Here is a 24795-nt window from a genome sequence, read left to right on the forward strand (position 1 = left end):
GTCTATGTTCACAACAGTGTGTGATCACTATAAAAGCAAACTGGCTTATGTAAAACGTTCATTTGGTTTGTGGTTGTACATGCTGAGGCTGGTGCATAACAGCTCTGTATACATACCAGAAGGATCAGAGTCGTTATTAATCATTGAAGAAAATGAAACATCCCCTCAGTGAAACTACGAACTAAACCCTGCATTTTAGGTGAAGACGTCATTCTCAAATTCCTCATTACCAATGTATCCCTGAGCGCTCATTTTCTTACCTGGGGAAAGAATTTCCGCACCAGCCATTTTGTATCGCAATTGTCGACAATAAAAACAAGTTCTGGAATCAAATCCTTTCACTTCTGAGGGCTGCACGGGATGATGTGAATGTCGGTAACGGCAGCTGAACTCACACTGCACGCTAATACAAAATTCTGTGCTTTTTCTATTTTAGAAACCAAACTAAGTACAGCAACAAAGGTGTTTGTCTACACCACCCCATTCCCCCCCAGCTCAGAGGGGATTTCTTTTGTATCAGAAACTTCTGCTCCAATTCCAGTTTTATATTCTGGGTCATTTACCCTGTCTCATGCAATGAGTACTTCCCTTCATTTGACATTTCATTGTTGAGGTGTTCAGTTTAAAAATGTTTCTTCTGAAGGGCCACTGTTCCTGCATTTGACTCATACACACAAATCTTAGTTTATGAGAAGTCTATGTGATATATGTATTAAAAAAATAATAATTTTGGAAATTAAATGTACTTTTCCCCCTGCATGTTATAGGTCACTCTTGTGCTTATGCATGGAAGTACACAGAAACCATGCAGATAACAGACTTACTTAAAAAAACTAAAGAGAAATGTTGAAGTTGTTAATCACTGTACATTTTTTCTTATCTATAATACAATAAGTCTTTAAAGGGAAATAAAATGTTACTTCAGCTTGATTCTCAGAAGAACTGAGATTCTGTCATCTGTCAGCACCAGGTGATGAAGTCAAACAAGACGTTCATTTAAACACAGCCCGGCCGTGGCGCTGGGGTCGCGGGGTCTCCTGCTGCTCTGGAGCTTCATGCCTTAGGACCTACACTGTTGATTGTGACTTTCATGAGGTGGTGTAACCTGCCTCTTCCTGAGGGAATCAAAGTAAGGGAGATGTACCGCAGGGCAGGTTTATTCGCCTGGCTGTTCTGTATTAAGGTGTATGTTTTATTGTACCCAAGCTGATGGATTAAAAAAACCAAAAGACACACCACCTTTTTCTCCATATTGCGGAGTTCCAGTCCAGCCAGGATTGTGTTTTGCAGGGATTCCCAGTCACTATAAGCGAGGCCTGAGCCCTGCGGGCACCCCGGGGCTGCAGGTTTGGGAAGGGAGATGACGGGACAGAGACCTGCTGTTGGTTTCCAAGGAATGTAAAAGGAAGTGATTGGTTTAGAAAAACACCTCGGCCAAAGAAATTGGTAACAAAAAGTTATCATCAGCAACTAAAAAGACTGTAACACTGGACCATTTCTTTTTCGAGGGCAAGCAGGGAGCACTACACAGATAAAGACTGAACGCACGGTGGAACTCGGCAGACGCAGATAAAACTGGCGCTTGCGTAAAATAAGCCTGACAAGCGTGAATTTTGACTTCTTTCTACTTCAGGGAAATTACAGCACACTGTATAATCACAGATTTATTCCAGTGTTGGGAAAACAAGACCTGGGGACAGTTCCAGCTCCGTACCGTGAGGGGGAATGTATCCCCCGTGGTACAGCGTGGTCACAGGGAGAGACGAGTAACCTTTTAGCAGTGGATACACAAGGTTTAGAAGATATCTTCTGCTGCATATATACATATATATATATATATATATATATTTGCATCTATATAGATGCATGCACACACCTCTAGTACAACAGAGTTATGGAAAACACTGAATGCCTTTGGAAATAAGACCTGAAGCAGTGAATATGTCTCCTTTCAAAAGCACCAGGAAAAACAGTTAAGAGTTCACGTCATTTCCCATTCCTGACTCGTAACACAAACAAAAGAGTCATTTCCTTGAAATGGAAAAGTATTTTGAGCAGACAGTGAGGACGGCTTTAAAATGACCCAGCAGAAACAACCCTCTTGTTTACGCAGCACTTGCTATGGCACCGATGTCAAACCAGCAGCGCTGGCTGCAGGAGCCCAGGGTGCTGCTGAGATCACACTGTCAGCGTCGCTCCTCCGAGCTACGGCCTTGGTAGATTGGGTAGGTGATCTTCTCTGGACCAGCAAATACTCAGATGTCCCTATTTTCTCTAAAGGAGCGAACCACAGAACGCTTAAAGCGACAACAGAGCCAGTGTGACTCTTTCAGAGCTCTGGGGACTTTCATGTCCTCAGCTCGCAGCGCAGCTCGTGGAGTCCACGAGACTGGAGAGCAGGTTCCAGCCTCGTCTGGAACCCGCCTGGAGACAGAGCCCGTCCCTGCGGCGGGAGGCGCTGAGCTACTGCTGACGTTTCCCAGAACGTGTCCCAGCAAGATAACCAAGGGTGCTGCCAGGTGTATGTCACTGCTCGCCCTTCAACAGCTTAGTGGTGGCATCACTTGCTTAGTACAGCTCCATGTGAGCCAGTGCAGACTGGGAAACCATCGCTACACAGTCTAGCAAGAGCCATTTAAAGATATAAATGAACAGAGCCTAAAGAACCTGTGTGTCCTCAAACAATAAGTACTGGAGGTATGAACACAGGCAGGCAACACAAGTGTAACAACTAAAGCCAAATACAGGGGAACACTCACTTTTTTGTCTTTTTGTCTTCTGTAGAGCACCCCCTTGCAGAAGCGCTCTGCTGTAAGCTAATTAGCCATTTGCTCTAGAAAATCAACTGGAGCTAACGCATATCAGCCCTTGAAAATCTGCAGAGCTCTGTAACCATGCTGACAATTTAACGTGGAATTATGCAAAGAAACACACACTGGGCTTGGAAGCAGCAGAGACTCAAAGGGATAATTGAAGCAAGAGCACAACCACGATTACAGCAGCACGATCACGGCAGCGGATGAGGAAAGAGGCTGGTGGAAGGCTCACCTGGGTGACACGCTCCCGTCGCACCGCTGCGAGGAACATCAGCCCCGGCACGGACCCGCAGCCACCCCGATCCGGGCAGAACAGGAGACACCCAGAAGGATCAAAGGTGACTGATAAAATACATATCAGAGATGCGGAATAAAAGAACCAAGAAGCTGTAATGGAACTTAAAGCCATGTTTCCAGTTAAAAAAACCCAATACAATTTACAACAACAACATGCAATTTACGATACCAAAAATGAGAACATTCCTCTCTAGGAAACTGCAGATACTCAAGGCAGCTGAGGTATGAACATCACGGCACTAGATGAGGATATACTTTGACAAACAAGAAACCACCAACAGGGGACAAATAAAACTCTGCAGTGAGGCTCTGGAATCCCGTGTTCCATCCGCACAGAACCCATTAGTGCCTTTCCCTCAGGAATCTGCAAAATCAAACCCGACTGCTGAAGGGAATGCACTTAAAATGAACAGATCATGGTGTGTTTTTAGCAGGAAGCCCCTTGCAGTGGTTTCAGTGCCACACAGCCCAAATTTAACTGGCGTGACAGACACCACAGTGCGCTGCTTCTGTGCCACAAAAACCAACACGTGATATGTATATTGTGGTTTTGATTTTCCTCCACATAAGGGGAAAAACTAATCATGAGAAGCAAAGATTTACACCTTCAGCAAAAAATGCTCCAGCTCGGGCAGCTCTTCCTGCCCAAGCCGACATGCAGCAAACGCTAAACATTTACACACAATTATTAATCACAGAAAGAAATCTTGAATAACAAGCATTTACAAGGCTCTTCCAAAGCAAGTAACAGAAGAAACTGAACTATCGGAAGAATTTTAAATTTGATCAATGCCAGATTTGTCTGAGGAATCTTCACAGGAACGGGGAAGTCTCACCAGTTCCTCGAGACACGCTGGGGATCCAGCAGGTCAGGGCCACGTTTGGTTTTGGTTTGAACGCACTCAACTCCTCCATGCTCTGAAATTGCAGTTTCCCAGCCAGCTACTAGAAGTCAAACGAGGTTATTCTCCTTCAGTTGTTTATTTCAGCCCGCTCCTCTCTCATGCTTCTACCACAAAGCCCCAACAGGGGTAGCAATCTCTCCCTCCCAGTGTGTACATGTACCTGGGGTCTTTCAGCAGAAGGGGAGGTGTCTGCTTGGAGCCCCCGCCACAGGGGAAAAGCATCTCCCGAGCAGCACTGCGGCTGCCCCCAGCTGGGCTCCAGTTCATCACACAGGGATGCGCACACCAAATAAATACAAGTGGGAAGACTCTCTTGCTGCAGGTAAAACAACCGGTCATCCGAGGTCCACCCTTCGGAAACAGACACAACCGGTCATCCGAGGTACACCCTTCGGAAACAGACACAACCGGTCATCCGAGGTACACCCTTCAGAAACAGACACAACCGGTCATCCGAGGTAACACCCTTCAGAAACAACCGGTCATCCAAGGTAACACCCTTCGGAAACAGACACAACCGGTCATCCGAGGTAACACCCTTCAGAAACAACCGGTCATCCAAGGTAACACCCTTCGGAAACAGACACAACCGGTCATCCGAGGTAACACCCTTCAGAAACAACCGGTCATCCAAGGTAACACCCTTCGGAAACAGACACAACCGGTCATCCGAGGTAACACCCTTCAGAAACAACCGGTCATCCAAGGTAACACCCTTCGGAAACAGACACAACCGGTCATCTGAGGTCCACCCTTCGGAAACAGACACAACCGGTCATCCGAGGTACACCCTTCAGAAACAACCAGTCATCCGAGGTACACCCTTCAGAAACAGACACAAACGGTCATCCGAGGTACACCCTTCGGAAACAGACACAATCGGTCATCTGAGGTCCACCCTTCGGAAACAGACACAACCGGTCATCCGAGGTAACACCCTTCAGAAACAACCGGTCATCCAAGGTAACACCCTTCGGAAACAGACACAACCGGTCATCCGAGGTACACCCTTCGGAAACAGACACAGTTGGTCATCCGAGGTCCACCCTTCGGAAACAGACACAACCGGTCATCCGAGGTAACACTCTTCAGAAACAACCGGTCATCCAAGGTAACACCCTTCGGAAACAGACACAACCGGTCATCCGAGGTAACACCCTTCAGAAACAACCGGTCATCCAAGGTAACACCCTTCGGAAACAGACACAACCGGTCATCCGAGGTAACACCCTTCAGAAACAACCGGTCATCCGAGGTACATCCTTCGGAAACAGACACAACCGGCCATCCAAGGTACATCCTTCGGAAACAGACACAACCGGTCATCCGAGGTCCACCCTTCGGAAACAGACACAACCGGTCATCCGAGGTAACACCCTTCAGAAACAACCGGTCATCCGAGGTACATCCTTCGGAAACAGACACAACCGGCCATCCAAGGTACATCCTTCGGAAACAGACACAACCGGTCATCCGAGGTCCACCCTTCGGAAACAGACACAACCGGCCATCCGAGGTAACACCCTTCGGAAACAGACACAACCGGTTGACCGAGGTACACCCTTCGGAAACAGACACAACCGGCCATCCGAGGTACACCCTTCAGAAACAGACACAACCGGTCATTTGAGGTCCACCCTCCGAAAACAGACACAACCGGTCATCCGAGATCCACCCTTCGGAAACAGACACAACCGGTCATCCGAGGTACACCCTTCAGAAACAGACACAACCGGTCATCCAAGGTACACCCTTCAGAAACAGACACAACCAGTGATCTGAGGTAACACCCTTCGGAAACAGACACAACCCGTCATCCAAGGTACACCCTTCGGAAACAGACACAACCGGCCATCCGAGGTACACCCTTCAGAAACAGACACAACCAGTCATCCGAGGGAACACCCTTCGGAAACAGACACAACCAGTCATCCAAGGTACACCCTTCAGAAACAGACACAACCAGTAATCCGAGGGAACACCCTTCGGAAACAGACACAACCGGTCATCCGAGGTAACACCGTTCGGAAACAGACACAACCGGTCATCCGAGGTAACACCCTTCAGAAACAACCGGTCATCCAAGGTAACACCCTTCGGAAACAGACACAACCGGTCATCCGAGGTAACACCGTTCGGAAACAGACACAACCGGTCATCCGAGGTAACACCCTTCAGAAACAACCGGTCATCCAAGGTAACACCCTTCGGAAACAGACACAACCGGTCATCCGAGGTAACACCCTTCAGAAACAACCGGTCATCCAAGGTAACACCCTTCGGAAACAGACACAACCGGTCATCCGAGATAACACCCTTCAGAAACAACCGGTCATCCAAGGTACACCCTTCGGAAACAGACACAACCGGCCATCCAAGGTACATCCTTCGGAAACAGACACAACCGGTCATCCAAGGTCCACCCTTCGGAAACAGACACAACCGGCCATCCGAGGTCCACCCTTCGGAAATAGACACAACCGGTTGACCGAGGTACATCCTTCGGAAACAGACACAACCGGCCATCCGAGGTACACCCTTCAGAAACAGACACAACCGGTCATTTGAGGTCCACCCTCCGAAAACAGACACAACCGGTCATCCGAGATCCACCCTTCGGAAACAGACACAACCGGTCATCCGAGGTACACCCTTCAGAAACAGACACAACCGGTCATCCAAGGTACACCCTTCAGAAACAGACACAACCAGTGATCTGAGGTAACATCCTTCGGAAACAGACACAACCCGTCATCCAAGGTACACCCTTCGGAAACAGACACAACCGGCCATCCGAGGTACACCCTTCAGAAACAGACACAACCAGTCACCCGAGGGAACACCCTTCGGAAACAGACACAACCAGTCATCCAAGGTACACCCTTCAGAAACAGACACAACTGGTCATCCGAGGTAACACCCTTCGGAAACAGACACAACCGGTCATCCGAGGTAACACCGTTCGGAAACAGACACAACCAGTCATCCAAGGTACACCCTTCAGAAACAGACACAACCGGTCATTTGAGGACCACCCTTCGTAAACAGACACAACCGGTCATCCGAGATCCACCCTTCGGAAACAGACACAACCGGTCATCCAAGGTACACCCTTCGGAAACAGACACAACCGGTCATCTGAGGTCCACCCTTCGGAAACAGACACAACCGGTCATCCAAGGTACACCCTTCGGAGACAGACACAACCAGTGATCTGAGGTAACACCCTTTGGAAACAGACACAACCCGTCATCCAAGGTACACCCTTTGGAAACAGACACAACCGGCCATCCGAGGTACACCCTTCAGAAACAGACACAACCAGTCATCCGAGGTAACACCCTTCGGAAACAGACACAACCAGTCATCCAAGGTACACCCTTCAGAAACAGACACAACCGGTCATCCGAGGGAACACCCTTCGGAAACAGACACAACCGGTCATCCGAGGTAACACCGTTCGGAAACAGACACAACCGGTCATCCGAGGTAACACCCTTCAGAAACAACCGGTCATCCAAGGTAACACCCTTCGGAAACAGACACAATCGGTCATTTGAGGACCACCCTTCGGAAACAGACACAACCGGTCATCCGAGATCCACCCTTCGGAAACAGACACAACCGGTCATCCGAGGTACACCCTTCGGAAACAGACACAACCGGTCATCTGAGGTCCACCCTTCGGAAACAGACACAACCGGTCATCCAAGGTACACCCTTCGGAGACAGACACAACCAGTGATCTGAGGTAACACCCTTCGGAAACAGACACAACCCGTCATCCAAGGTACACCCTTCGGAAACAGACACAACCGGCCATCCGAGGTACACCCTTCAGAAACAGACACAACCAGTCATCCGAGGTAACACCCTTTGGAAACAGACACAACCAGTCATCCGAGGTACACCCTTCAGAAACAGACACAACCGGTCATCCGAAGTAACACCCTTCGGAAACAGACACAACCAGTCATCCGAGGTAACACCCTTCGGAAACAGACACAACCAGTCATCCGAGGTACACCCTTCGGAAACAGACACAACCAGTGATCCGAGCTACACCCTTCAGAAACAGACACAACCAGTCAACTGAGGTACACCCTTCGGAAACAGACACAACCAGTCATCCCAGGTACACTCTTCAGAAAGACATCAAATAAAAAAACGCAGGGTGACAATTTTTGCATCCGGTTACTGGAAAGGCCTCTGGCAAGCCAAGTGCTTTGGATTGGTAGGGTTTTAATTATGGTACTGTCGCTGCAAATATTCAGTTACATTTACAAATATTTTAACTTGGTGCTTCCAGGAGAAGAGGGATCAACTTCAACTCCATCTGCCAGTTGGTGATGAGAAACATTGCTTAAAACAGGATACGAAGAGCTCACACATTTTAATTATGACTCCTGACGCACTCTATTTTCAGTAAATGAGTTACGACTCCAACATATGCAAGAACACAACAGCACAAAGTGAACATTCCTGAAGCGACTACTACTAAGAAATGCACAAGCTGTTCCCGAGCTGGAGGCTGATGGGGCTCCAGAGGTCACACCTGCCCGAGTCACCTCAGCACAGCAGGGATGGACTCGCAGTGCAGCACTAACGTTAGAACCAACATAAACATTTAGAAACGGAATCGTCCTAGTCTCACCAATACCAGACTTTGGAGATCCCTTTTGTTTGTACAAGCTGGTGACCATTTACACTCAAGTTTTCTGAAGGAAGGTGAAAAGAACAAATTTGGGATTAGTGTCAGGAGGACCGTGGGCAGCACAGCAGAGACCCCAGCGAGTGACGCTGGCTGATGCACCGGCTCGTTTTTCCTGGCATCTGTTCCCTCTCTTCTAGCGTGAAGCGTCTATTCCTGTGCTCAGTGCAGGAACCACCGAAGCACTCATTCCAAAAATACAGTCCCCCTGAGTGCTGGCACGGTTCCCCATGTTCCCTCAGCAACTATGTCATTCTGGAGAAGGTGGAAGGAAGAAAAACACCTATCAGTTATCAAGGAAGCCACCCTGGCCCCAAACCCGATTTAACTGCCAACAAACCCTGCGGGATAGTGTTCAAGCAGAGCAATCAAGCGCTGATCACAAGCACGACTTCGGAAGGGTGCCCGGCCAGAGGAGTGGCAGAAGCCCAGAGAAACAGCTGTATGTTTCCAAAGAGCTGCAGAATCTAAAAAACAGCTTACATATAATAATATATTTATATACTTTTAAATATCTATATATATATGACAGTAATACTTCCAATATGGCCTGAGACAAGAAAGCTGCCCATTTCGTCTTGTAAGAAGATAAAGGCACAGACATTTGTGATAGAACCTCTGACCAGTTAAGGAGTTAAGGAACATCACACACAATCGTCCTGTAACCACAACGCTTTATCAAGCAAAGCTTCAGTATTCATTGCTCATGAGTAAATGGTGAATTAGTAAAACAGCCATAGTACTAACAGCACAAGTTACTACGTGAGCACAGGGTTGATTACACAACATTGTGTAACACCGTAATTCCCCGAATCCAGATACGTCTTTTACAGGATGATTTCGTTCCAAAATTTAATCTTTCATTTCAGTGGAAAAAAACTACACAAGTCTCCTGACTCCAGGGTGCAGCTTCTTGATGACACGAACAGACAAGAAACTGAGATGCCTTCTTCCACAAGGTTAAAGTCATTTCCATTTTGCAAAAGCAGGAAAGGAACGACTGCAGATACAGAACTATTTCTCTCTCCTCCAACAGCATTAATTGCCCTATAAGGACAAAGCCCCCACTCTGCTCCCCAAGAGGCACGAGCCTCAGTACTGTCCACCCACCAGCTGTACCTTCCGTCTTCCAAACCATTTCACCAGCACTTCCTCTACGTATAAACCAGGGACACGTGTAGCTGTTAAAGTACTTTGAAAATGTTTGGTTTTATTCTTCGGTTTTCCTAGAGTTGTCACAGAACTTTACGATAGCATTGCGCGAGGAAAACACAAAAGCCTGCTGCAGATTTTAAGGCCAACTTAAATGTAAACTAGACTGGGTTGCAATAGATATTCTGATTTAAAAATAAAAACATTTAATCACAGATGAAAACAAGAATATGGTTACCTCTCTTACAAAGTGCAGAATCAGCAAAACAGTTATTTTTCCATTTATTGGCACTTCTTTGAAAAACAGCATAAATATTCAACAGAAAAGATACAAGTTGACCCACATACAACTATTAAACCCCTCTACTGATGCATCTTTTAAAAAAAGACTGGAAGAGACAGCAGGAGGTGCATTCTTAAGAAACAAGCAAGATTTAAGAAAACTAAGTCTTGCCCTCACCACAAAAGAGTGAATGCACAGCAACTCTTTGGCACATACCTGAAACTGCAGAATGAAACTATGCCATGTTAGACAGAGAGCAAACAGACATTAAACACGAGCTTGTCCATCTGTGGCAGGAACGAAGGGCAGTCTGAAGTCTTTGTGAGTTTTGTTTGCTTGTTTTGGTTGTTTGTTTTCAAAAAGGAACTCTAATCAGGAAGGTGACTATTACAATAATTTAAGAGGAATTAAATCCAAAGTAAACCATGTCATATCTTTCTTGAACTGAGTAAAACTATTAAATAGATACTATTTTCTTTTTACAGTAAGGACATATGGAAAAGGGTTGTTGGCCCTCAGGTTGCCAGGTCTTCGCACTCCAAATCATCCATTTCTACTTTTGATGGGTGCTGTCATTTAGAGCTTCATCCACGTGGTTCTTTCACAGCACAGTTCAGAGTGGACTTTTCTCCTACTTGAGGACGTCTCTATACTTTTCTCTTATTACACTTTACAAAGATTTAGTGTTTGAAATAAAAATATTAACCTCTCTGAAGAGAAGGCTTGAAATCACATACACATACAGACACATACACACGTACAAATGGGGACCCAGCTGGGGAAGTTCAACCACGTAACGGGAGCCAACAACCAAAATGAGGGTGCCGCTGGAAAATCTGGAACAGCTGCTATGGTGGGGTTTGTAGATTTTTCCTCCTGTTTGGGGAATTTCAAGGTTGAGATCAACGTGCCTCAACCCTCCGCCCTCGCAAATATAGTACAAGAATCCCGAAACATCTCAGATTACCAAATTCCAGGCTTCCAATAGCATCTCCAGTTTTCAACAACAGAAATAACTTGATGCCATTGTTTGAGGAAGTGATGCCATGAGAACAGACACAGATTAAGCCTTTGACCGCCTCAGCCTGTAAAAATGCATTCAAGATTCCTTGCTGTATTTGTCCAACAAAAGTCATATATGAGGACAAATACTGTCTGTTAAAAGAATGCATTCCTGAATTCCTAAATACGAAAATCTGAGGATTTAATGTTTTATTCCAAACATTATTACTATTTTTCCTATTAAAAGACCTTTAATAGAGCATCTACCACTCTAATATGTCACCTAAATGGGGAAGGAAAAAAAACCAACACAACACTACAAAACCCCAGAAGAATGTTCCACACCTAATTTGGATTTGGTCAGAACAGCAGTCATGATCATAAATAAAATCCAATGTATAAATTCAAGATGACAATTCACCAATTAGTTCTTTTGACATCTATTAGAACACAGAATTAACAGCCAATCATAATAGATAACAGAACACAAGAATCAATCCCCCTCCCCCATATTCCCGCTTTCATATGAAGAATAAAAAATATAAATATCTAATACCCAGGGAATAAAGCCAAATTCGTAAGCTGCTTCATTGGTTTCAGACTGAAGACAAACGTGAAAATTATCTGTTACTTCATAAGCATCACTTGATACTAGTGAAGACGCTGCCCGTTGGCCGATGGAAAGCCAAGTCTTCCACAAGCGGAATGTGCACACGGCATTCGTAACGTACGGCCAACAAGACGACATCCATTGTAAATCAACAGCTTGCTTACTCATGTTAGCATCAAATACGTTTGCAATTCAAATGCTTATTGTATTTTAGTAAATGTCATACAAATCACTAGAAACACTAATTCCTCCTCAAGGAACTATTCTGGAAGTTTTCTAGAAATAATGACATTTCTGGAAGTTCCTATGAGGAACAGAATCAGTTACACACAACAGAAAGTCTTATTGATTAACCAGCCTGTTTCTTGGTGTCCATTCACAGACTTCTCCTCCTCAATTCATAGGTAACTTAGCCGTAAGATCTACTGGTAAAAAAGATCTGGAGTCAGGGAGCGAGACGGGAGAGTCTGTGTTGGTGCCGACTTCAGCTGGTGAGTCACAGGAAGAGCCTGCGCTGCTTCTGTTGTCATCGAGAGCGTGTGACGAGAGACTGAAAACAGAATAACATCAAGATATAAGAAGTGAGGGACTCTTTCTGGCATGTTTCTAGTACTAGCTGTCAATCATTACAATGCCATTTGGAAAACAAATGTACAACATTGAAGGAACAGTAAGCCCTATGATTTGAAATAAATCTGTAACTACTTCCAAACAAACAGATCACATTCTGGCAATCCCCTCCTTCTCCTCACCCAAAAATGAGGAGCGTCAGGCAGAGAAATTCATTGCAAGACTTGACCCCAACACCTACAAGGTTCCAGGCTAAAAATACACAGAGTTCTCTTCTGTCAGGAGAGTTGATGGTAAACTGTTCATATTTCAGTTTTACCATTCACTCTGTATTTCACAGGACACAACATTGTAACTATAGGTGATCTGACATCAGTGATAGTGAAGTGTTTTTAAAAATCACCATCTCCCAAATCAAGGTGCAGCAACTGAACCTGCACTGCTATACCTACTATGAATAGGGTGTCCAGAAAAGGAGTGTTTTTACAGTACCTTTAAAACACGTTTTATTATTGCCACTCAAATGGGCTCAGCACTTGTGCACAGCTGTGTGCACTAGCTGAGAGGCAAAAAGGACAAACATATCCTGTCTTGATAGATGTGTGGGCACACCCTGAGTACTGTTAACCTCTTGACTAAAATACTAAATCAAAATCCCTTGCTATTTCAAGTCGTAATGATTTTTTACGTAGTACTTTTTATCTCCTTCCAGCAGGGAGGGTCAGACAGACAAATTTTCCTGTGCGACTAAGGGCAAGGGCAAAACAAGAAGGAAAAAACCTCCAATCCACCCACAAGCACCAGCAGGTACATTTGACTGCAACTTGAAAGTAGAGTAAAAACTGCCAGCCATGAGGTATCTTTTTCTAAACATGCTCAATGCCCACGTATGTGAAGCATGTTAACAGTCAGTTCTAGAAGCTGTAAAACTGTAGTGAATATTACTGCCTGTTTACTGTGATAATTTCAGTCCTTCAAAATTACAGGATGTCTGTATTAATAATCTTTAAAAAGCAGCTTCAAAGCACAACCATTACTAGATGAAAAAAGACTTGTAGCAGTTCTGGCAAAACCGACACAATGAACAGCACAGCATTTACCATCCCCCAAGGTCCGCCTGATGTGACGCTTCAGGGCTGAGCATGTTGGTGGATCCTTGGAATAATCTTTTTGGATGATCTTCCATCTCTGTTACACCTTTGGTAAGAGATAAGGAGTGACAGACAATTACTACTCATTTAAACTAAAACCTACTTTAAATTAAAACCTACTTCTACAGAGCAAACAGAATAGGGGTTCAAACATGTTGCAACAGATTATTTTAGACATAAGCCAGAAGTTTGATGCTGAAATTTTAGAGACTATTTCTCAGAAACATTTTAGTCTAAGCTTCAGGAAAGTTTAGTGAGTTATGAACTGAGGTTTAGACATCGGATATTTATTCTTCGGTAGCAAAGAATAATCGTTTTGTTTCAGTTGATTCAGCTCCACCAGATCAGAGAAGCTGAGAATAAGGAGAGTTTGTTTTCCTCTTGCAATCAATAAAAACAAGGTCTAGGATTATCACTGAACTGACATAATGACTTTGATTTCCAAATACACTAGAAGAAGAGAGGATAGATATATGCTTAAACAGCCTATGACAGAACTCACATAAAAGTATTTCAAAAGCTGTCTCAGAGCCAGAAGTGTTCTATTACAAAAGTGAAGCAGGAAGATATAAACACAAATGCAATAAAATAACCAGAGGTTAAACTTGAAGAAAAATGTAGGAAGATAGAGAAGCATTTCCCAATAAAGCCGTAAGGTGCTTACCAGGTCTCTGCACATCACTTTTTGGTTTTGAAAAGCAATTTTAAAATCTACAGTACCTATGTGCTTCATTTAGCCAGGACTTTCAACATTTTGTGTTTGTCAAATATACCAATAGTTGTATTTTTTTTGTTTTGTTAAGCAGGTTACATGTGTTTGCCATCAGATCTATATGACTACAGCAATGGAGAGGCATTAGAAGAGAAAAACTGTGTGTTTTATGGAACAGTAAAAACAAATTTATCAATTTCTGTTTTACAAACAGTTCAATTTCTTTGGTTATCTGTAATACTCTCTATTTCTAGGCACTCTTTGAAGTAACAGCCAATTGAACAGAATTATGAAGAAAGCTATATGCATTATTATAAAATAAACAAGTTGGCATATTAGCCAAATCTAAATACTTTACCTTTTCTTTTTATTGATCCGAGAACACTTGGTCGAATGCAGTTAATTGGACTCTGGCTTCTCCTGCTAAAAGAAGGCATATGCTATACTGATATCACCATTAATAAAGGAAGCCTTAAAACATGTAAAAAAAAAATCACAATATGTTCAGATAACAAACAAAGAGGAAAACACTAAGAAAACAGGCATTAAAACAGCTTATCCAAAATAAGTCCTTCCTCCCACCCTTAGGATTCAATTCAATTAGTTAAGATCTCATTAAGAGCAATACAGAGATTACACTGAGAAGACAGATGCCACAGGGCAGCCCACCCCCCTGATGCTTCAATATGAGGATTTTAACAAATATTTTAGAGCACTGTAAAAGCCAAAGTTTACATGCATATATAAAGTTATATTTGTGATCAGAAGTCAATTATGCATATAACAAATTCTGGTATTTCCAAGCCTACTGTGAACAAGCTTTGCCAATTTTCTGTTATTGATCTGACCTGGTACTCACCTTGAAAATCGCCTTGTTGGACTTGGGCTAGGACTTGGAGGTAACCCACTGCTGCTCACCAAACTTTGCAAAGATGGTGAGAAACATTGCTGAGAGCAAAACAGTTTGCATTATTTACATATAAATACTGTATCACATCCATATGTTAACAAAAACTTTCTCACAGGTAAATAAGAAACCCACTACCAATTTATGCCACCGGTCAACGCGGTTGGGTATACTGAGATACTGCTTTTTCTTACTGAGGAAAAAAAAAATCAGGCAGATTCCATTTTCATGCAGAATACATGAAAGTTGACAAGGATTTATTTTACCATAGTCTGGTTAAACAGACTATGGTTTATAAAATAAGAATGTATGCCCCTTCCTCTCATTCTAAGAGCAAGGCAGATAAAGAATAAGGTTTATTAACCACAGATTAACAGCTGACCACTGCACAGAAATGCACGTCCACAAGATGTGCAACTGCCAGCTGGTATTTTCTGGTTTGGGGTTTTCAGTTTCTTTTGTTTACCCTCTAGTTTCTTGTTTGCAGTTAAGGTAGAAAGGAACAGGTGGCTTAATCTTTTGCTATTAATTCAGCTGAATTTATTTTGCACTGCTCAAGATAAAACCATTATTGCCACATTTTTCTCACCTTCCCTATTCCTCTGGTAGGTGAAGGAGCTGGAGAAACAGGGACAAAGTCTACTTGCTTTGGTGATGATGATTTTTCAAAATCATTGTCGCTCTGTAAATTGTACATAGAATTAATCTTATGAGCAAGTACCATAACATGAAAAGGACTGATTGGTCTAGAATTGAGTAAGATTCCAAAGTTATCCTCCATGACATTCATAATTTTTAGGTAGTCATTTGTGAGTTTAAGCTTAACAATAACAAAAAAAAAAAAGCTTTAAATATTACTTGGTAAGTATCAGAACATAGAAGAAAATTTTAATGCGCAGACATCCATGCAATTTTCTTTCGACATACCAGCCCAAGGAACACACATGTATCCTCCAAAAACTGACAATTCTATGCCTTGTTAGGGTGAAAAACTGCTGATGAAAAGCAGTGATACACTAACACCGTAACTGCAGGTCAAACTATAAAAGAGAATGTTGACATGAGAGAGTCTCTAGTATCCTGATACTGACAACAGAAACACAAATTAAAGCATGAATTCATTACCAGGCTCAAGCTCTCCTCCCATGAGTGGCTCATCTGCATTGCTACTTGCACTTCTCTATAAAGAAGAAAAGAAATGTATTGTCCCAGACCCATAGAAGACTGCATTAAGTACTCTAGCTTGCCTTAATGCCTACCTTTCATGTACTGTTTCTCTGTTCATCAAATTCATTCCTTCTTCCTAAAATATTAGCAGATGAAAAATTAAGACCAAAAAAAACGCTTTGCTACAACAAATCAGAAGAGCTCTAGTTTCATTTTACTTTGGTGTACAGAAAATGTAATTGAACTTGCTTAAGCAACAATAACCCTCAGCTCTCACACTACATGCAAATGAGTGCGGGGGAGAGGACAGGAAAGAGATGTAGCAAGAGACACCATCACATAAGAAGTGCTTATGGGAGTTGGTTGCTTCTCAAGCAGCTTCTTAATTTTCATTACTATCCAAGATGTAGTTACAAAACTGAACAATGATAAGATGAACCAAAAATTCTGCACATGCTAGACTATGCAGTCTAGTATATCAGAAAATACACATACTTGAAACTAGTAGAGATAATCCTTCAAATGCATGACTGGATCCTTACCTTGTTCTATGTACTAGTAACTAAGTAGACTGTCAGCATTTCCTTTGCAATGCAGTAGACTTTAATTCATGTAATATAGCAGAGCCACAGTAGTTCATTCCCTTGCTCTCACATTTACATATTAACTCTAAGCTTTTTAATGTTGATAAAAACAGCTCTACAGCTGACCTGCCTGCTTCAGTCTCTTTAAGCCAGTAAATTTTTACATAATGAAAGCAATCAGTTTTGTTTTGTTTTGTTTTTTCAGGATTACTATGTATGCACCTTAAATATCTGAGGTGGAAAGCGGAAGTGCCTTCTATCACTTCAGACATCATACCCTCACAATGCTGGCCACAGCATCAAATTGTCTTAATTTTTCATCCATTGAAAACTAGCAAGCTAAAAAGAAGGCATCTTCAAGCCAATTTTATAAACATTCTACTGTCAAAAGGTCAACATATAAAATAGAGGAGTCACGGGTGTCAGAGCTGGTTGATTTTAAAACCTGAGTCTTTAGACTGTGGTCTCTTGTCTGCTGTGGTGCTACTTGAGTCAGCTCAGATATTTGTCACCCCCCGCCTCCCTTCCCAAGTGTTTGCTCTCCTGCCCTTCCCCCTCCGCTCATGCTGCGACAGCACAAGTCCAGTGATCTGGATAAGAAAATTATACAGATGAAAAATAACCCAGCCAGAAGAGTCCAAGCTATTTTTTAGCCAGAGTGTTTCCTTATCCAGTTCATTCCCTGGTTGCAAAAAAGTCTTGTGCCAACACAAGTTAAGGAACACTTTGTTATTGGCCCTGAATATTTATGCTGGCGCTACTGCCAAACACTTGGTTAAACTTTATCCTAAGGGTTTACATTAAGGGTTTCCTTTGTAAAATGTCCATTTTAAGATTGCTCTTTCCTCTCCAATCTTCTTCTCGCTATGTCTTCTACTTTATGAAATGTAAAACTCTGTAGACAAGACACAGCCCTTCCTTTTGAAAACACCTTGAAGTGACCGACTGCAGCAGACTCGATACTACAGCTTCAAAGCAAAATCTCCAGCTATTTGAAGGACATCACATATTAACTGAAAACAAAACAAAGCATAACAAACCAGAACAACCCCCTCTGAAGATATTTAAAATTAAAAATAAAATTAGAATCTGTGCTTACCTGTTTAATTTGATGAAGCCGGCTGCTTGGAATACGGATAGGAGATGATGGCACAAGCTGCAAAAACAAGTCACACACAACTGAGACACACTTAGAAACTACAGGAGAACGGAGAAAAAGGTGCAGGAATCTCAGTAACCACTCTGTGGCACTACCCCAAACTAAAAAACGAAGTAATATAAAAACCCAAACCATTTCTAACATTCTCAGTATATAGAAACTACATTAGTTATGTGCAAGAACATGATTCTATGTACTTCCATGCTTCGCATGCTCACAGATGCTCATTGCTGTCAGCCTGGCAACTAGAACTCAGTGCCTTCTCTAGAGAAAGAAGCTGCTTTTAACCAGCACACTGTCATCCTTAATATTTGTAGCTGCATAAATATTTTCATTTCAGTGACCCAGAAGGCTCTGCAATAGGTCCTTTAAAAATACAAAGCAAAACCAACACACTGTGCAAAGAGGTTTCTAGATTGTTGTCTGCCTGTACTTTGACAGGTGGAAAAAGTCAGCTATTGGAAGGCTAACACAGTTAAATACCTTCCTTATGGTTTCTCAAGAACTTCAGCAATTTGGGTAAAATCAGAGAGGATTTCACTAAAAATGGTCTTCTGTTAATTTTGCCAGTTTTGCTTCTAGATCTCACTGGAATACCATGATCTAAAACTGCATACTCAAAATCAAGTAATTATATTTTGAGAAAATAATCACTTTTAATTTCCTTTCGTATATTTCCCATTCCTCAAATGTTTGACCCTCAGTTGACTTTTGTCATAACCCATTCACAGATCAAAAATTTGAAGCTTAAGCTTTGAACAGAGGTTTAACTTCTTCTCTACAAGCTGACAACCCCTCCATAAAAACGAGATGTCTTTTTAACATGGATGTGTGTTCAGCAAGTAAGGTTTGTATTACTAAGTGTTAATGTACTTTATGCAGTATTGAGGCTTCCTCCTCTTCACAAAACACTACTAGAGCTCTTCATTGTGCTAAAGTTGGAGAACTAACATACATTCAGTTAACTGTTTACTACACCATCTTCTAATCAGTGTCATGGAAAACACAAAGATTTTGCTGTCTTACACAAAAGATTATGGGAAGTTATCACAGATGATTAATTCTATCCAGAATACTCCATCTCAAAAACAAACAGTCAAAACATCATGCCCTTCTTCCCACAAAAGATACTAGCCTATCAGACTCACACAGACGATGTCTAACGTTTGTGCCAGAATTCAGTCATTATAATATATACTACTAAAGTCTAACGGCTATAATGCTACATCTTAAATCCAGTTTAGGTCAGCTTTACTATTATACTGGGCTCCCAAAACTCCTGTGCACCTAATAAAAATTCCTCCAAGCTGTACCAGCCAATGTGGACCCTGAATTGACCTTGATTCTCACACAAAGGATCTGGATAATAGGACATTCCTAATTATTTACTTTGTCACTCCACAGTAGGAATGCATTTGTTCCACTCATTATATTCCAATTTTATGACTGGGATCCACATACTTTAAGGTTTGACATTATCAGGACATATACAAAACTAGTGGCTCACAATGTGAAATAAAATAATGAAGAGACAGTTAAGTGTTCCTCTGTAGGATCGAATGCACTAACTAAAACCCCTAACTCTGAGGATCCTCTAACAAGTCATGATCCTTGATTTGTCAATGCTTAAAACTCTCTTCCTCCCTGTTCGTAGTCCTTTGATTTAATTCTCATGAAAAGAAACCTTGGTCACTTTTAAAGGATACTTGCTCAAGCAGACTGAATGCGTTTGTTAAAATTATGCTATTCAAATCCTTAATGTTTTAAGAAAGCACAAAGCTTAAATTAAAAAAACCTTTAAAATTATTAGACTACCACATAGAAGACATCTTCCCCTTTCTCCCTTCTACAGTGTATTAGACAGGCTTTTTCACTGAAGGTAAAATCAAGACCCATCTATCAGTGGCATCTAGTGAGTAAATGTTTTGGTGGTTTTTTGTTTTTTGTGTGTGTGTGGTTGTGGTTCTTGTTTTCTTTTGTTGTTTAAGCAAAGTAACTAACACCTTCTGGAAGAAAATAAACAGCAGATACTGAGCCTAACTTAACCTTCCTTGGCAATTATATGTAGTGTGAGAAAACTGCATGTTAATATCCATCCAGAATGGCACAGCTGCCCCTGTAGTAATGGTTACAAAAGAGTTCAAGTCCGAGACTTGGAGAAGCTACTCAAAAAAAGGAAATATTTCAAAATTCAGCTGAGCAACTGGGACAACCACAGTAGCCCTAAGATGCAGCTAGATAGGGTGTGACCTTCAGGTATCCGAGCATTTTAGCAACTCACATTGTTCCCATGACAGTGAACAGAATGCATCTTCGTTAGAGCAAATAACAACCCCACAGAGGTTAGCAATCATGCTGTTGACGCGATACCGTGCAGGTGTTTAAATCTGCCAAAATCACACCCTTCTACCACAATCTGTATAGTACTGAAACATAAGATATGCAATATTTTATTCAGGTTTAGTTTTTAAAAATGTTTACATTAAAAAAAACCCAAACAGATTTAGGGGAGTTGCAATGACAGAAGCCTGACAAAAGCTGGAATCACAAATGAATGTCTCTAGGAGACATTCTAGAATCATTCATCCTGTAAGCCTCAAGACTCGTTCTATCAGACAGTTATCTTGTTGTGTCAGTTGTTGGTTACAACAGTCTGTTCTGTCATTACTATATAAAAGATAATTTAAGATCAGAACATCGCTGCATTTTTTTAGCATGCTGGTTACTAAACAACAGATCTATGCAATTAGTTTTCCTTGTGAACTACCTTTCTTTCTCTAAGAACATGTGCTTGCATTTTATAAACAAAGTTATGATCACAATGAAATATAAGCACTCTCCAAGGCCAAATGATCTATAAATAACATCTCACTATAGCTATAGTATATTAATGCCACAGTCTAGAGCCTTTTTTCTGCAAACATGCTGTATCAGTTTCACAGACTACAGTCTCATTTTCTCCTTTAATCCTTTTTGCACACATCTGCTTTGGACCTGATGCAGTTGGTCTAATAGTTTTCTTACCAGACTATGACGATTCATAACTGTGGTACTGTTCCTGCGGGTTCGCAAAATGTTAGCCTGGAACACCTGTGAATTATCGCTGTGAAAAGAAACACTTGTCAAATGCAAGAGCCATTTGTTCTTATCAAAAAGTACCTCTTAAAACAAGCTCAGTTTCAAATGCTATGACAGATATAATTTCAAAACAAAGCACTCGAGAGACGGGTATTAAGAACTCCTCTAGCGTGTTGGCAGAGGGTGGAAACCAAATTGCTCTTCCTCCAGTTCCAGCTACTTCAATTAATGATTTTAATTAATCACATCGAGTCTCCAGATTAATTGAAAAATTGTTAAGACTGAACATTTCTGTGGGAATTTATGATGTTTGGAATGGCCGCAGCTTGCATATTGCTTTGAATGCCATTCAACAAATCTATAAAACGGCATAAAACAAATAATTGAAACAGCTTCAATGCCATAGATAAAATAGAATTTTTAAAAATAGAGTGTCTTGATAAATCTTATCATTACAAATATTTAATAAGTTCTGAACTTTTTTTCCAGGAGAGGTTACATTAAACAGACAGTATAACGAGTTTTTTAAATCCCTAAGACTTTTGACCACAGTCACACTTCAAACCAGGAAGCAGCGCATCCATTTAAATAATGCAGGATTGGTTATTTGATAGAAAATGAGCTCCTTTATCAAGGCAACTTTACTTCTTTTGATTCCTAAAGCAGGTTTCACTGGTCATCATTACTGTTATCAACAGCCACTGATCAGCATTTAATGAATGCGACTGCAGCAATTAAGTTTTATAGTTATTAGAACACAAATTTTGATCCATAATCCCCATACCTAAAAATCACTGCAAAGTTGAGGAACTGCAAAGGCAAAGAGATCCAAATACAAGATGGTGATTAGATCCAAAATAAGACAAGTCACTGAGTTTTATCTTTTTTGCTTCAGCTGCTAACTCGGGACGAACACAAAAGCACTACACAAATATAATCTTAAAACTAATCTGACCTATAGTATTACCTTGTTCTAAAGACTGATAATCATAATGCACTTTAAAGACACATCACTGTCAGTATCCTCCAATTTTAATATGCAGCAGTTCGACACGTAAGTTTTAGATACCTTTTATCTAGCTGTAAATAAAAAAAAAACCCAAAGCTTATACTGTGAAATAAAAGCCAATAGCAATTGGCATAAGTGCTGTGCTTTTTGCCAAGAATGCATTGATTCTCTAAAACATTAAGTACAACTGACCAGACACCTTTTAAAATTTCAAAGAAGTTTCACTCAGTTTACACCCACAAGAGAACAAACAGTTGCCATTTGACAGGAGGTAGAACAGGAGAAATTTAAGGGATTCATGATATGATGTTTAGAGATGAGATTTACTGGCTGAAGCCAACAGCTCCAACTACTTTTAAAGTGCACTGGTTGACATGTGAACACAACACAAACAGCACATGCTGAAATCCAGGGTCTGAATCAAGAAAACAGGCTGGAATGATTCTGCAACACATTACCATAGGCTGAGTCCAATATTCAGTGCTAACTAGAAGAGAGGGAAAGTAAACAAACAACAACAACAAAAAACCCAACACTACAATATCCTTACCTTTAATCTCACTTGCAAAAACACCAGGGCGGTCAGATCTCAGACTTACCTTTCACAGAACATTCTTACAGTTTCCATTAAAAATCCATCTTATTTGGCATGAAAACAACAGCCAAAAGTTCTGACAGAGGTAACTTCCATGATCTAAAATATTGTACTTAAAAACATTCTCTGGCTCTATAGTCACTCATTCACCAAGCTCCTTACTAAACCTATTAATGAAGAAGTCAAAACAGGAGGCAGAGTAGAAAAAGAAAGCTGTTCATGAGCAAGAGCTTTGTTTCAGTTTATCCAACAAAGCCATTCTGGGAAAAACTGAAGCTTCTTGCCAAGAGCTGCAATCTTGCAAAAACAGTTTTCTGCTGGAAAATTCCTAACAGGCAAACCACTGCAATCACCTCAAATTAGTTAAATGGCATTTCAGTTTAATTTGTATAAACACCTATCTTATAGCGGCTGCACAGTTTCAAGGTAAGAGCTCAGGCTTTCCCTTCTACCTTCCCAGGCCCTAAAACAAATATTTTGTTTACAGCATGGTTACGGCATGCCATTCCCCGCCCCCCAGCAGTCAAGGATCTCAGTTTGTAAGAAACAGCTTACAAAAGGCTGGCATTATAAAAACACCCTGTCTCACTCACATAATTAGTTTACCTTCTCAGAAATATCCCTAAGAACAAGTGCCATTCACAACACTTCTGTACTGCACGGAAATGTAAACTGATAGTGGTTTCATTACGATTATGTAAAAAAATGACAATTATGTTTACTTAACATTAAATCATGACTGAATAGGCAAGAATTTGTATTGCTTCTGAGCTGTAATGTACTGTTAACCACGTGGGTACAAAAGATTTATGAGTTCTGTATGTCACTCGATGTCTAGTTCCTTATAGAAACACTAAGTTTAAGAGAAAGAAAAAAGTATTTACAATGTAGCGCACTACCTTTTATAAAGTTTACTGTCAATATATGCTCTCCCAAACTGCAGATATACCACTAGTAGCAAACACCGCCTACTACGGGCTGATGACAATATCCAAGCAGAATAGTCTACACAACTCCTTGTGTTTCTCCCAGTGTTACATACGAACGAAATTAGTGTCATCGGGAAAACTCCAGTACAACTGACATACTGTTTTACACTAGATGTAAATCTTATGCGTCTTTCAAGGTCCCATGAAGTGATCATGTCCACCGAATTCAAACGACTGTTCTGAAAGCATTTACTGTTCAACCACACACAGTGCGGTGATTTTTTTTGGCCAAACTTGAACCGTTACAAAGATCACTAGTTTCTCTCTGATAAAACTGTGCACTGACCTACATGGAAACAAAGAGTTTTAACAGAGTTACAGCACCTCTGCGTCGGCTTTCTCACAGTCCTCCGCACCTAGAGGGACATGTTGTCTGAATCCTTCCCCGCTCGGGACACCGCTCGGGAGCTCGCGTTTCCCCTCACGCCCCATACCATCCCCGAACCATCCCCATCGCTCTGCGCGGCTGGACGGGCGCTGAGGGGGGACAAAACCGCGGAGCAACCCCTGCGACTACAGCCAGGGCGGCGGCGGCCCCGCGCCCGGCACAGCAGCTGCCGAACGGCCCGGCCCGACCCGGGCGGCCCCGCTGCCGCCGGGGCTCCGGGCGCCGCCGCTGGCGCCGCGGGCCGGGCCGCGCTCACCTGAGCCCGTGGATGAGGGGGGCGCTGTTCGATCTCCTCAGGCCGCCCCCGTCGCTCGGGGCCGCGGCGCTCCCCGGCGGCAGCTCCAGGTCCAGCTCCATTTTCTCCTGAGCCATCGCGGCGGCGGCTCCGGCTCCTCCCGCTCCGCCGCGACGCCCATTCACTGCCGGCGGCCGCAGCGGCTCCTCATGCCGCCGCTCCCCCCGGCCCGGCGCGGCGCGGCCGCCCCTACAGGCCCCGCGGGCGGCGCCGCAGGCAGAGGCCGGGGGCGCGCCGGGCCCGGCGAGGGGGGCGGCCCCAGCAGCGCTCCATGCCGGGGGCAGCCCGGGGGGCGGCCCGTTCCCCCAGCCGCTCTCGCTGACGGACGAGCTTCCCGCTCGCACTCCCGCTGCCCGCGCCGCTGCTGCCGCCGCCGGGGACCGATCGCCGCGGGCCGGACACCCCCCGCGCCCGC

General features: G+C 42.8%; 1 protein-coding gene across 3 annotated transcripts; it reads right to left on the reverse strand.

Annotated features, from left to right (window-relative positions):
• Positions 1–9861: 9861 nt before the first annotated feature.
• Positions 9862–24795, reverse strand: LOC308045213 (P2R1A-PPP2R2A-interacting phosphatase regulator 1). 3 transcript variants are annotated; one of them, XM_080352364.1, is made up of 10 exons: positions 24342–24795; positions 21051–21129; positions 17967–18023; positions 16376–16419; positions 16242–16296; positions 15706–15798; positions 15069–15157; positions 14568–14632; positions 13447–13543; positions 9862–12326 (listed from the first exon to the last, which is right to left on the reverse strand). In XM_080352364.1, exons 1-10 carry the CDS (start codon positions 24455–24457, stop codon positions 12170–12172), a joined length of 852 nt encoding a protein of 283 aa, XP_080208490.1. In that variant the 5' UTR covers positions 24458–24795; the 3' UTR covers positions 9862–12169. The 3 variants fall into 3 exon arrangements, with proteins under 3 accessions (XP_080208490.1, XP_080208488.1, XP_080208489.1); XM_080352362.1 differs by having other exon boundaries at positions 14568–14629; positions 24342–24597; XM_080352363.1 differs by lacking the exons at positions 16242–16296; positions 16376–16419 and having other exon boundaries at positions 24342–24597.

Source organism: Nesoenas mayeri (genome assembly GCF_963082525.1).
Source record: "Nesoenas mayeri genome assembly, chromosome: 13".
NCBI lineage: Eukaryota > Metazoa > Chordata > Aves > Columbiformes > Columbidae > Nesoenas > Nesoenas mayeri.